This window comes from Danaus plexippus, chromosome Z (genome assembly GCF_018135715.1).
Source record: "Danaus plexippus chromosome Z, MEX_DaPlex, whole genome shotgun sequence".
Taxonomy (NCBI): Eukaryota; Metazoa; Arthropoda; class Insecta; order Lepidoptera; family Nymphalidae; genus Danaus; species Danaus plexippus.
In genome coordinates this window covers 2,417,144-2,431,331 of record NC_083559.1, presented here as the reverse complement: position 1 = coordinate 2,431,331, position 14,188 = coordinate 2,417,144, and the positions used below count along the sequence as shown (strand labels likewise).

At 30.1% G+C, this 14,188-nt stretch overlaps 1 protein-coding gene across 3 annotated transcripts in view; it reads right to left on the bottom strand.

Moving 5' to 3' along the window:
- The window catches only part of LOC116777621 (cAMP-specific 3',5'-cyclic phosphodiesterase 4A-like), a 79,316-nt gene that overhangs the window by 45,869 nt on the left and 19,259 nt on the right, over positions 1-14,188 (bottom strand). For 2 of the 3 annotated variants that reach the window (XM_032671279.2, XM_032671278.2), the window contains exons 3-4: positions 6,201-6,379; positions 4,900-4,963 (exon numbers count right to left, since the gene is read on the bottom strand). In XM_032671279.2, the coding sequence (XP_032527170.2) occupies positions 4,900-4,963; positions 6,201-6,379 (243 nt within the window). Of the gene's footprint in view, positions 1-4,899; positions 4,964-6,155; positions 6,380-14,188 lie in introns of those variants that run through there. The other variant, XM_032671280.2, reaches the window with a different exon arrangement.

The following is a 14,188-nucleotide window of genomic DNA, read 5'->3' as shown; positions in this document are numbered from 1 at the left end:
ATTGTCATTGTAATACAATAACATGAAACGCTTTGTTGTTTTAGTTGTCATCAAATATAATGGACGACAGGTAACATTATGACTGTTTCATCTCTCTAAATTACTCACATAACACGACTCTCACAAGACACGAACTTAGGTTTTAAAAGGGTCATAATGAACGCGTGTACGAATTGTTCCATACCTTTGTGTTTTTGGTATTGTATAAAACGTTGTTTGTTTAAATAATATGCTACTGTTAACACATAAATGATGATTGTTACCGACACACTGTTATGGTAATTAGCGTTACGAAATTTTACGTTGTGCATAACGGTCGCATGGATTCATATATCACTCGTATTCGCAGACGAAATATATTATATAATTTTATCGAAAATATTGTTATCACTATCGAGAATAGTATAAAATATTAAAAGCGCAACAAAACAAATAATTAAAATAGCCACAAAATAAAGAATATTAAACTAACCAGTGTCAAATTAAAGATAATCAATAGTTTTATTGACATTATGAATCGGTCTTAAATTATGAGTTGGCAAATCATTTTAAACGTCTTCGTAAAAATCACACTTCAGCGTCATCAAGGATAAAGTGACGTTGCAACAATAACTTGAAGAACTTTCATCTTCAATGAAATAAAGTTTTGACGATTAAAAAGTTCATAAAGATTTTATGGCCCATCTCTGTATATAAGATTTACGAACTGGTTCAATGAAATACAAAATAATTATCGCGCCTTATAGTCACGCAAATATGAGACATTTGAATTGGTTTGTCACGTGTGATGAATGGATTCTGCGTTGCACCAGGGAGTTCTAAATAAATTGACTCGTTCAATCACTTACAATTTTGCTTAATACTTTTTAAACCAAAACTATTACTTTTATTTGTTGTTTTTTATACTAAATGATGCCATAAAAGTATATTTTTAACATACCATTTTTTTTAGTATTCCATGACCTTGTTACTAATAAAGAAACATAACGTAATATCACATAAGATTGCCTTTTTAATGCAATATAGTTTTTGTATACAGATCGCCAGTGATAGGGAAATGTCCCTAAGGTGATTTTCACGTTAGAAAGCATGCCGCTGGAAAGACTTGGAGTTCCTATTTTTGTCCTTATTTTATAAAAATCCTGTATAAATTAAACAACCCTTGGAGTAAATAACGAATATAAAGTAGTAATATTCAGTATTATAAAATAAAACTACTATCAGTTTTCGTGAACAAATCACAATAGGGTTGTCAATTTCATGTCTGTTTCAATATTCTCGACGTGTGCGAAACAGGAGAAAAACAAAAACTGGATGCTAAAAGTAAAACCTAGTTAGTTCTGTGATAGTGCCATAAAAATTGTAATCAGAAAAATAATATTATTGCCTTGACATAATTCGTTTATAATATTCAATTATGTATGCACATACTATTGTTATAGTATGTAATATAGATGATTCTCCAGACGTTTAGTTTGATACGATTAATTTGTAAAACACATTCAGAAAATAGCACCAATTCAGACGGCGGAGGTAATTTCATGTTATTCCTTAATAAGATAATATATATCACGGGTATTATTATGGAATTGGGTCTTTAGTGATATTCTCTATATTAATGAGGCGCAAATATAATTACATTATACGTGGATATATTATTGTAATAGGAAAATTCATTAGCTATTCTATTCTTAAAAATTAAATTAAAAAACCAAACAATCAAATCCACCCTAAGACACATTAATTTTACGCAACGGAGGTTAGTCAAATTTAATAAAAAAAGGCACTGTACTTACGTTTCCAGGGAGATATTTCTTTTTTATTAATAGGTAACAGTACGAATAGTAGGAAAATAATTATTTATTCATAAAAAAGAAATGCTATTCTTTAAAAAATAATAATTTTTATAACAATAAAAACAATAATATTTTATATGAAACTTACATAACATAATCAAATTATTTTTCGGCTGATTTTTTCAACACAAAATGATAGTAAGACTCCTTTAAAAGATATTTATATAAAAAAGTATATGAATTTCTTTTATATGATGGAAAACATCAAAGAAATTTATAAACGCCCGACTAAATCATTCGTAACGGGAAAAACTAATTAGATGGTACTATTTCATGTAGAGAAAATATATGGAAAATATGTTCAAAGGTATATTTTTATTTCAGAACTTATAAAAGGTTTATTTTAAACAAAGAAATTCAGTTCATTCGTAAAGATACATTCAAACGATTCATTCCCGATGCAAATAGATCTCTTTGTCTTAAACATAATTTTGTTTTTTAATATGGAATACTGTACTTAAGAAACAAATTGCGTCCATTGCATTTTTATATTACTTAATAACATTGAACTTGAAATACACAGTCTATCAGAATAAGTTTCGTCATTAAAGTAATCGAGGCAGCGTAGAGACGGTCGCTGGAGTTTTATAAGTAATAATAACTGCTTATCTACATTGGCATAGTTGGAATTTAAAAAGTTAAATCGGTATACTTTCCGTTCAAAGGATTTCAACGCCCATAATATGATGTTTCCATTCAATTTTCGCTTCCATTAACAGAATCAGAAGGTAGATACGTGTTTTGAGTGAACTCGTATGTGTACGTACAAAGAGTGCACGTGATTGAATTTCGGATACAATAAATATCCATCAGGTTAAAGCTTTTGCATCCAAAACTTTTGACACACCGGTCGCTATACCTGTACTAAATGGACAATATGTGAAAATATATGTATGTATAATTTATTATAAGGTATTAAAATAACTTAAATATAAAATAAACATAAATCATAATCGAGATATCATTCGAGGGTAGTCCGCTAAAAAGATTTTAATTCCACGCACAAATATATTTAATATATAAATTATTATTGCTAATTAGCGCGTCAAATACAAAAAATCTTTTGGATGAATTCATCAAGTTTTTGTTACGAATTGTTGACATCGCTTGCGTTCTACATTGATGTTGGAATTCAGACTATTACATATAACATTTTATATTATTTTGGTTAACTGGAATATTTTATAGAATGAAAAAATTATAAGTAACTAAATATTTGCGTTTTAATACACATATCTGAATATTTAACAGTTAATAAATACAGTTTGAGGTAAACTGCATCGATGTATGTTTATTAAAGTATTACTGAAGTGAGTAAAAATATTATAAAAGTATTTAAATTCTTAATTTTTTTTTATTTATCAGAAATATAAAACATTGTTCAACGCAAAAATTTTAATAAAAATTTCACTCTGCGTTAAATAGAATTGTAGGTATATTTATAATTTAAACCTGTTTATATTGAAGAAAATATTTCATTTTTTATATTTTAAGTATAATTGTGGTAATTATAATAGTTTAGTATTTTTTTAAATAAAATCTATGTCTCTTTATGATAATACACAAATGCATATATCAAAAAATATAAGAGATCAGAAATACTATACGTAAGAGTACCGAGATTGATGGGTGTACTATGAGCAGAATATTATTAAAGCATGGCCGATATAGATTTATGCGATTCCCGCAATACAAACATCAATGCGTACATTCATTGAAACGTATAAAACTGTATAAAGACTCATCCAAAAGAATACAACATAAATCGTTATATCCCGCTATCTGTTATAAACAAAACAATTGATTTAAGCCTGTACAGCGCTTCAGTCACTTTTTGCGTTCTTTTTTTAAATTGCGTTTTAGTCACCACAACATCTGAACTTCCTTTATAAACTTTTAATTGTATGCTATAAATAGTTCGAGCGAGCGGTTGGTTCGTCATGTATACTTTTATTTTTCGAAACCTAAACAATTTATTGTTCCCTTTTCATGCAATAATAAAACGTCCAACTTTGCTTGCACGAAATGGAATTGTATGTACAACTAATTATAACTTTCATTCATTATATCGAACATTCAGCGGCTGCAAGGCACTGGCAGTAAATATAATATCAAAATATGAATATGAAGGAGTTGATCATAGAAGACGTACAGCGTTAAAACGTCGTCTGCATGTATAATTAAACGTGACGTAATATTGTGAACTAGTTTTTGTCAGCGACTTCACTTCATGAATAAGTGCATGAGATATGAAACAGCTATTTAATAGATTTACAAAATTATTTTCTAGCGAATTTCAATGGAAGTGTTATTTTTAGATATGCGACTGTGTATATATTTTTTTCATAAAACTTCAAAACCGCAATGTCTTTAATGTAGATTCCAAAGTTCATTATAGTATAGATCAAATTTTGTTTTTTTTCTAACAGTGAGATAGAGAAAGAATGTTTCTGTAAGAAGGATTGTTAATTATATATTTTTGTGAGTTTTAAGCATGTTTTGGCCTGGTATGCAAATAATAATGAGCCCTTGAGAAAATATATGTGTTTTTTTAAATCAAAGGTAACATCAATTTAATTTTTCTCGGCTTATCTACCTCTTGTTTCCTAATAAATAGCCTAATAGGGATAAGCGGAATTTTCTCTCGTTGTTGTAAGCTTAAAACAGTGACTAACATTTTAAAAACCTAATGGCAGTGTTACGAAGAAAATGTACACTTTAAAATATTTAAATAGAAATGCCAATTAAACTATTATCGTGAGTACCATTGAAATGTTAACACTGCTAAGGTCTTTTATTTTTGTCTGAGACGACAGTGCTTTTAAAGGTGTTTTTAGTTATCCACATAAAAGGATATAGACGTCAGGAGCGATTTGATAAATTTACCTACCTTGAAAAAGGAATTCGAAGAACTTTTTTATTTTAATTTAAATCTCTCTTCAAATTCCATCAGATAAAGTCTTTAAGGAGGTCCATAAACGAAAAATTAAACAAAAAAAAAAACATATAACGACACAAAGTATGTTTTAAAAGTAACCATTACCTCCAGATACGTTCTCTAATGTGAACGCATTGAACTTCCACGTCATTGATTGGTCGAGGATGCACTGCAAAAAATCATGGTCGTTAGATATTACTCAATAAGCTTACATTCGTTTCCACATCAATTCATATCGCCGTTAAATTTAAAGGTCGCACTATGACAATATTTCGCACAGCTATACTATACACTGAAAATATCCATCTCAATGTTATACTCTTTACGTATATATTGTTAGTTGTTGGCTCATTGTCAATGGCAGAATATTGTATGGAAGGAATTCTAAATCACAGACAGGTACGTTAACGCAACGCTTGGCAAATGAACTATCTTAACAGAATGTCGCTTAAATCGTTTTTGAGTTCCTATTACTTTAAAACTTTACATAATTAAGAAGCCATATGAATATAATACTTATTTTAGTCAGTTGCAACCCAAACGAGAGTATCTTTTATTAACAAATTATATTACAATTAATTAATATTCATAGCGAATGATTACTACAAACGGTAGTGTATTTTGTAGTGAGACAATAATTGGTGGTGTTCGAATCGCTATATTGTTATGAAAATAAGCTAAATGTTACGCTTGATTTAGCTGAACCGTTTGTATCATATACTCATTTTGGCTTCGGATATGTAAACAAATATGTCATGCAATTTTATGGGTATTACAAAAGCGTTTGTCACTTAGACTTCCTGGTAGGGGCTCCTTTATACACATTATATCTAATGAAGTGAGAACAGCGGATGCTTTGAATTTATGATACAATTTATAAATTATTAATTTAAAAATTTATACTTTATTTCGTCAATCATTCTTATAACATTTGTATAATGTATATTACTTTATAGAATTTGACTTATGAAATATATTGGTACACAACATTATTATCCCAGGTGTCACGTCGTCCTTGTGTCAGCTACTTGGAACGTGCGGTCGTCACTTAACTTCGCATGCCAGTACATACCGAATCCAATCCGTGTTAATGCATCATGAATATAAACAAATTTCATTTAAATTTGTTCATGATGAAACATTGTTGTGAAGGACAGCGTAATGACCGTGACGAGGCCTTTATAGTAAACGAAACCAGTGCTTAACAAAATATTTTATTTACTTTGGCATTAATGTGTTTTGGTAAAAGGATGTCAATTACAATGTAACACAAAGAGATTTCGCTGTGAATTATAAAGTAAGATATCGCAAAATAAACACGTAAGTGAATCACGCATGGCTAAAGAAGCTTGGCGACTTACATTAACAAATATAAACGAGGTTTATGTTGTCAGTAGTCCACTTGCCTGCACTTGTCCAAGTTGCAGGTCGTCGAGTAGAGCGGTTTCTTTGCTCAGGGACCTGGTGAGGAGGCGCTTTTTACGCCTCTTGTGCATCGTTAAGAACCGGCCAGTAAAAATGCTCCGGCTTGTTATCATCACAGCGTTCACATCCACTTGGGTGATCAACTCAGGAGGATGACGAACTGTAAAATATAAATGGGCGTCAGAAACAAGAATATGTTTAGTACAGATAATTTGTCTTAAATTAAAGATCGAAACTAAAAATAATCAAATATTTGAGAACAAGGCAATATTTCATAGTCTATCAGCATTTCGCTATATAGAAAACTATTTATTAAAAACACTTGCAAACATAAATTTATGAAATAATCCTAGAAAGTAAGCAAAAATTAATTTGCAGGTAAAGTTTACTGAAACACAAAAAATTAAGAGCAAACGTTTTGAATTAATATTTCATAAGAGGAGCATTATAATTAAGATCTATTGACATCATTTTAATTCTTTTTTTGATTTCAAAAGTAGTATTTAGAGTGTAAATTATGTATATTAGAAGTATTCTCATTATGATGTCGAACACTCCTGCCGCTGGAATGTTTTGTATCCACCGGAGTACCTCGTATGTATGTATGTCAGTAATTTATGTGCAAACTCAAGAAGTTCGTTAAACTGTCTGACATCATGTAAACTGATTTCCTTTTTAAAAAGTAACTCGTTTTACTCGTAAAAGTAATTAATTCGTTGCAGATATTCATAAGCCGCGCTATAATTTATAAAGATGATGCTGTCCCACTCAATCTCCGTAATCTCGTGAGATTTTCTTCACATATGACAAGACTCGAGTTTAATTTTATTATATATAAAAATATCTTTAGTATATGAAGTGGTAATATATAATTTGTATGAAATAAGTACGTACATACATGTTTTGTAAACATAACAGTCTGTCATAACTCCACTAACTACGCGCTTTGCTATCATCAGAGTTTATACGATTTTATCGTTGAATTTCCAATAATATATTAATAAACATGGTTATCGCAACGAGTAGAAATAAATGTAAGAAAATCAATTATAAACGGCTGCACGTCTGAGCCGGTATGCGTCGGATACTCCACAGGGTTATGCATTGCGTATTAATTCCACGATTTATTTGAATACAATGTCTCTTTTATCGTAATTTATGTGCTATTCATTTTATTGTGACATCTTTATTTTTTATTTTTTTTAATTTTTAACGACACTCGATAGGCGAATAACTATTTACTTTGTCGTTTAGAATGCGGTATGGTAATAACAATACGTGTATCGCAGTCACATCACTTATCGGAATGGCCGTTTATCGTGCAGTGTTTACTGATCGTTGATAAAAAGCCAATAAAAGCCTGTGCGAATCGTACAAACTAATGTCATCTATATCAATATGTTTGTTATCGATTCCTGTAAAGTTCGTTACGATAGTATAATTCGACCGCCTTCCATGTTCTTTGGCGAACGGAAAATGTTAATTTATAAAACTAGCAGGAAATTCAAACAGGCCATACAAACTGGCTGCCGCGTGTGTAATTACTAATAACGTCGCGCAAAATTTTATTAATAGCAGCTCATAAAAATTGTAAAAATAATATAATCAAGCAGTGACGGTGTGATAAAAACGCCGTATTTTAATTTAATAATAATAACGATTTTAAAAAGTGCGAAAATTTATTTTTTTTTAAATCCGAAAGTTGAACAACCGGCGGGACAAAGGCCGCGTAATTCGCTATATGATATAATAATGGTATAACAAAATAACCGACGTCTCGCAAACAAGCTAGGTCAGTTTGATTGCCCGCCTCTTAAGGCCCGATGCGATAATTGAATAAGTATTGACTCCAATTTAAACTGCTCCATTACGTTATGACGTCTGTATTAAGTGTTTTTATTAGCGAACGTAGAACAAACGTCATTGTTATAATCGTTGCATTATTAAATAGGACTCAATAATACTCAAAATTTCTTAATTACACTTATATATATATATATTGTATTTATTAAACTTATAACACTGAAGTTACTAAGTTTTACAAAACCAATTCCACGGCATACGCTTTTAAAGTTAAATAATTTCAGGTTTATCTTCGGTTAAAATATTTTCATAGCTTATATATTTTAAATAAAAATATTTAAGCTTTTACGTTATGAGTTATTTCATTTATCAATAATAGGCTTAATATGCTACGATGTTATATAATGTAGTTTTTAAGTGAAAAGTTTTTTTATAAAATGGTATTTTAATTTCGATGTTAGAAACATTCTTGGTAGACTGTCGTTTGTTCTGCGACAAGGGAAAGGAGAGGAGCATAAGGCCCGGCTAATATTGAACAGAACTATGCTCGCTTGAGGAGCGGATGGGATGTCTGACTATTCTACTTCTTTTTCAAGATTATATATAGATTTTAAGTAATAGTCTCCTCTCTTCTTGCGTTCCAAGGACTTGAGTTTCGTGGTCCGAAGTTTTGAAATGCCTATGATCGAGACAAATACGAAGTTTACAGTAAAATTTTCTACCACAATATCTGTCGAATATTTTAAATCCATATATTTGGTACTTATTTGAAAATTAGCACATTATAGCTAAGACTGTGACCTTTACGGGATACATAAAACACTCGTCATATTTAGCACCCATATGGTCCCATAAATTATGTATTAGTTATATATTAATTTATAGTGACTCTTACAAATATGCTATTATATGTAAAAAGCTTGAGGTATGAAACGATATTTCACATCATCGTGTCCATTTGAAGTCATGTTCTTTTGAGTAAACTAAATCTTTTATAGGCTGAGTAAGATTAACAGTTATATAAAATAATTATGTAATGAAATGAATATATTTTTAGAATTCTGTATGCTTCTAGGTGTAATGCGATGTAAACGGAATTCATAGATTTTGACTTATGACGATGAAGTTGAGAGATGTAATGGAATTAAATTAACTCTTAGTGCAAATTGCTAGAGTGATAAAAAATATATATTATTAGATTTGACTGTTATTGTGATATTTAGTTTGCTGGGCTTCTGTATCCTAGTCTGTAGTTTTGTTAGATCTTTCATATACATATATCTACATCCTAGCTATTTAGTAAATTTAAAGAGAATTGAATAAAATATGAATACTAAAATAGTTAGTCCTATTTAAAATCGAAGATTAAGTCTTCCTTATTCATATCTTTATCAGTTGACGTCACTGAAACATAAGTTTTTAATTCGGTTAATACTGTCAGAAGGAGCAATGAACTAGTCTTAGTTCTTTGGAATAAAACACATCATTATATAAAATTATTATTAAATAAATTTAAATAATAATAGAATGAAGATGTTTATTATAGGGTTTACTACAGCCGCAATGAATTACGTTGATTTTATGATTTCAATTGTAGTTTCCTACTTGTTATTCCTTTTGTATGTTTAAAAAGCGTTACTTTAAAAAAGCACTAAAGATATTCAACACTGTAATTTAAATAAGTGTCCTAGTGTATAAATTGCTTCTTAAGTTCCAGTAATCTTGTGACTTGTAGAATACATTGTAGAGATATAAATATCAAATTGCTTCTGGGGCTTAGAGACGTCTTTATTTGCTGAATTCATCTATTCTGTAAGGAGTGACTGTCGCATGAGGTGGTAATACTTTGTAATCCTTGACTGTTAAAGGTGAAACTATCTGACCCAAGACATATAAAAATGTAGTGACAAATGTTAATTTTAAAAAACAGAAATGCTTTTTATATATTTTCTATTTTCATTGCCCATACAAAGGATTGAACACCTTATTAAGTCATAATAAATTTTCCTCCGAACCTCCGTTCGTTTGTAAAGGAAATGCATAAAATATGAATGAAGAAGCTTTAAAACTCGGAGTTCTTTTTTGCTATTTACCATCTCCATAAAGTATAATCTGTTCTCTGGTTTTTTAATAAAATTTTTATTATTATTTTAAGGGTGCCCTGTAAGTTTTTATATTATCTCACTGTTTGAAAATAATTTTGTTTTCGATTAAATAAACATAATTTCAATCAATAAATACATATCACGGTTAGTGTGTAATTTTTTTTTCATTAAATTCGTAAACTTCAAAAAGGAAACATCGACCTAGTATAATATAGGTATTCTATAACGAGTGGGAAGCTGAGTGCAAAAACAAATTTATTTATAAATCTTAATAACTGAAGATCGCGATATTTTCATGTTTCATAAACACGTCTCAGTTTTATTTTTATATCGAAATATAATGACCAATTTATTAAATGAAAATACCCAATGCATTATTTGTCACTTAAAGATTGAAGCTCTGAATCATACTTCAGAAATACCTCTTATAATTTTAGAAAATAGCTCATATTCCTATATCGCTGGACGGTTATTAACCAAAGATAACTAATAAAGAACCATTACAAGGAAACCGGCATTCAAATAAAAAAAAAACACACATGAAATTCGGTCAATCCCTTTTTGAGCTACGATGAGACAGGAACACACACACAAAGAGAGACATCAACATGTAACACCCCTCTTTTTGCGTCAGGCGCAAAAATGCTCCTAAAAATAGAATAATCGTCTCAATACATCTCTTATTGGGTTCTTATTCTAAGACGTAATTAGCCTAAATTGATTTACAATGTTACCGTTAAATTTTTTCCAATTTTTCCGCCTTACTGAATACCGACTTCGATAATAATAATAAATAATTAAGGTGCCGTATTGAATTTCAAGTTTCGGAAAATAAAATATTCAGTCATCAATCTGACTAAGTGGAAAAGACTTAAAAAGATGCGGTGGTCTTTTATGTGTCTTCGTAAAAATATAGGTAATTATTACATCTATAAACCCTTAGATCTGGGAACTTAAATTTCTAACCTCACACTGTTATGAATATTTCTTGACTGTGCGATTATACCAAAAGGTTAAAAAACTAAATTTGCTTTAGAGAAACGAATATTTTGGATATATTTGGAAATTTGCAAAAATACCTAAAAGCAGTTTAAAAAACATCGAAATCTTCGCTATTTGGAGCACAAAAGCATTCTGAAAAGACAATTATATATATTTTAGCTATCGTAACTCCTTACAAAATGTCGAGATTCAATCTTACAAAAATAAAACAAATTAAATGCATGTCTGACGAAAATGACACGACGCTTGCCGTTACCTCAGACAAGCAACAAAATATTTGCTTTGCACTTTCTTGGTTAACTTAAGACTGACTTTTACGAATCAAAAGTTGTTTTGAAATGAGTTGTACAAGTTTTCAAAAAGAGAATTTACGTACAATTCACATTTTAGGACACAGCTCTTATAGGTTTTCTTTTTTTCTTTATATTAAAAGTCTTGGTACGTTTTGTTCAATATTTTCAAGAATAAAACGTGTTCTACCTTCAATGTTTATAAATTATAAATGTTAAAATAGGTTTATCATGTAAAGCCATTATTATGGGTATTAAGTTAAATACACTTGAATACTAATAATTGACATAGTGAAAAATTAGTATCAGGTAATTACGAGTATAATATTCACGGAACCATATCATTTGCGTCTTTCAACAAAATTAATACGAAGTCTAATTTTAGATTTACAAAATTTTCCAAGGCAATACTTATAATTTATTTTTAGGACAAATTGACGTCTAGACTTCGTACAGACTTTGTAATTAATCGTTATGACACCAACCGGTAGAAACTTCGGTGTATCAAAATATTAATACTGAAACAAACGAATATTTTAACATGATTATGTGATTTTATTGTTCTGAACTTTGTGATGAATTTGTAGCTATAAATTTAACAAAAAAAATTTGTTCATATATCCGTCAATATATTAATTAGCCCATTTCTTTATCATTTAAAATGATTCCTTAAATCAGATAACTTCAAATATTATCAAAATTAAAAGATATTATATGTTTAACAAGATAAATAAACTTATATAACACTACAATTCAAATTGAAAGGAACTGTTAATATTGTACATTTATTTCAGTGGTCATTAATAAAATCCTTTTAATCCAGCCATTAAAAAGAACTCATTTTACTTTGTTGGAAAATTATTTGTGATTTAAACCGATATTTTAAAAAGGTTTTTCCTGGCGAATCGCTCACATAGATTTCTTGTTTATCCCAATGAATAAATGTTATTTGTAATTTAAATACTGTGATGCAAAAAGCCTTTTTTATGGGATTTGCATTTATTCAGTCTGTCACTAATCTGAGATAGAACTTTAAAGATTTTTTAAATAAAATAAGTTATTCAAGAACACATACGGTTGGCCTTCGCTGGATGTATGAAGATTATATGAGAATTTCAAATTATAGGACAAGGCTAGAAAAAATGATATGAAAACTCGGAATAAAGGATAGAAGAATAAACTTAAGTAAAAGAAACTACTCTCTTGCAAAAGTTTAGTTATAAAATACATGCACACAACATGTACGGTTAGTAAAATTTGTGTATAATAGTAAAAACTCTTTCTTTTGTTATGACATTATTTTATACCATTTTCAACACAAAAGAAAATTTTTAAAAATAGATGAAACCTTTTAGCATTCAATGGATTCACCGTGCAGGTGCCGGATCTATCGCGTTGCAAGGAGAGGAGCTTCAACAATGCCTGGAGCTTGCGACCCAGGTGTAGGTTTAAGGGGCCCCTATCTAACGGACGTTAAATGCTCACCTCCACCGTCCGAGCTCCTCTTTCTACCTAATTAATTTGAAAAGAACCTGCTAGGGCTGCCTTCGAAGTACGTTCCAAGAATGAATTGACATTAGTTCTGGACAGGCCCAAGTCTTTTAGTAGGTTGTAGAGAGATTCAGCCGATATACCTCTCGCTCCTACTTCTACCGAGTACAAATCCACTACGAACCTATTTCTCGTGAATTCGTTAGTGAGCTCGTAAATATTTATTAACGTTGATGGTATGGTATGTCTACTATTACAACACGCTTTAAAATTCGCGAATACATAAGTATGTCTGGTCTGGAGGCCGACGCACAAATATCCTTTAGGATTTTGTATTGTTTCTCATACGTATCCATCGTTATAGTGCAATCGGAAGCCGCTTTAAGGATAGAGTTTCGTTTCGTCTTGCTGAATAAAAGCCTTCAATATATCCATATCTTGGGCTTTCTTACTTGATCCTAACCATATTCTGTTACTTTGTGCTCCTATCATATCCTGCTTATGGAATCTTGACTTTAGCTTACAAAATTTATCCACCTCCTCCAATAGTACTTATTTATGGCAAAATATGATGTATTTTTCACAAAATACTCATCTAAATGTTTTTTTCTAATACAACAGGGGTTCGAGATAAGTAATCACAGGAATAATTGTCAAGCGTTAACCGTCCTTGACGTAAATAAGAAACTACTAAAAAGTAGACATTGATGAATTTGATGAATTAAACATTACAGATCAATCTCGGTGTACTGATTATGAGCTGGTTGAACGTTTAAAATTGCAGGTGGTAATGATATTGCCATTCAACCTAGAAAACAAAATGCCGAAAACCTTGGTGACGTTGAGGGTCGGGTCGGCAATTAACTTCAATATGGAATAAAACAAAGACGAACGCATACGACATTCGTCTAAAGATTCTCCACGTTTATTGCAATATTAGTCCTAAAAGGTAATTCTAAGTTTTTTTACCAACGAAGCTCTATTTTATACTGAACATCTCTATTAATTAAGTATTAAAGGAGTACTATTATCTATTGCCAGAACCAAATGCTTAATAAACTTATTGTAATTTTATTTATTTTGGTTAGAATATTCAGAATTAGATTTCCTAATCTTTAAAATATTTTTCATCAGCTGATTGCAGCTGGCGGACGTTATTTAATGAAAAAAAAGCTCACATACAAAATTTATAAAAACATAAGAAATAAATCATAAACAGTAAATGACACGTAGTTAGTAAAAAAATTCTGCCAAACTACATGTTAATAATTAATTTAT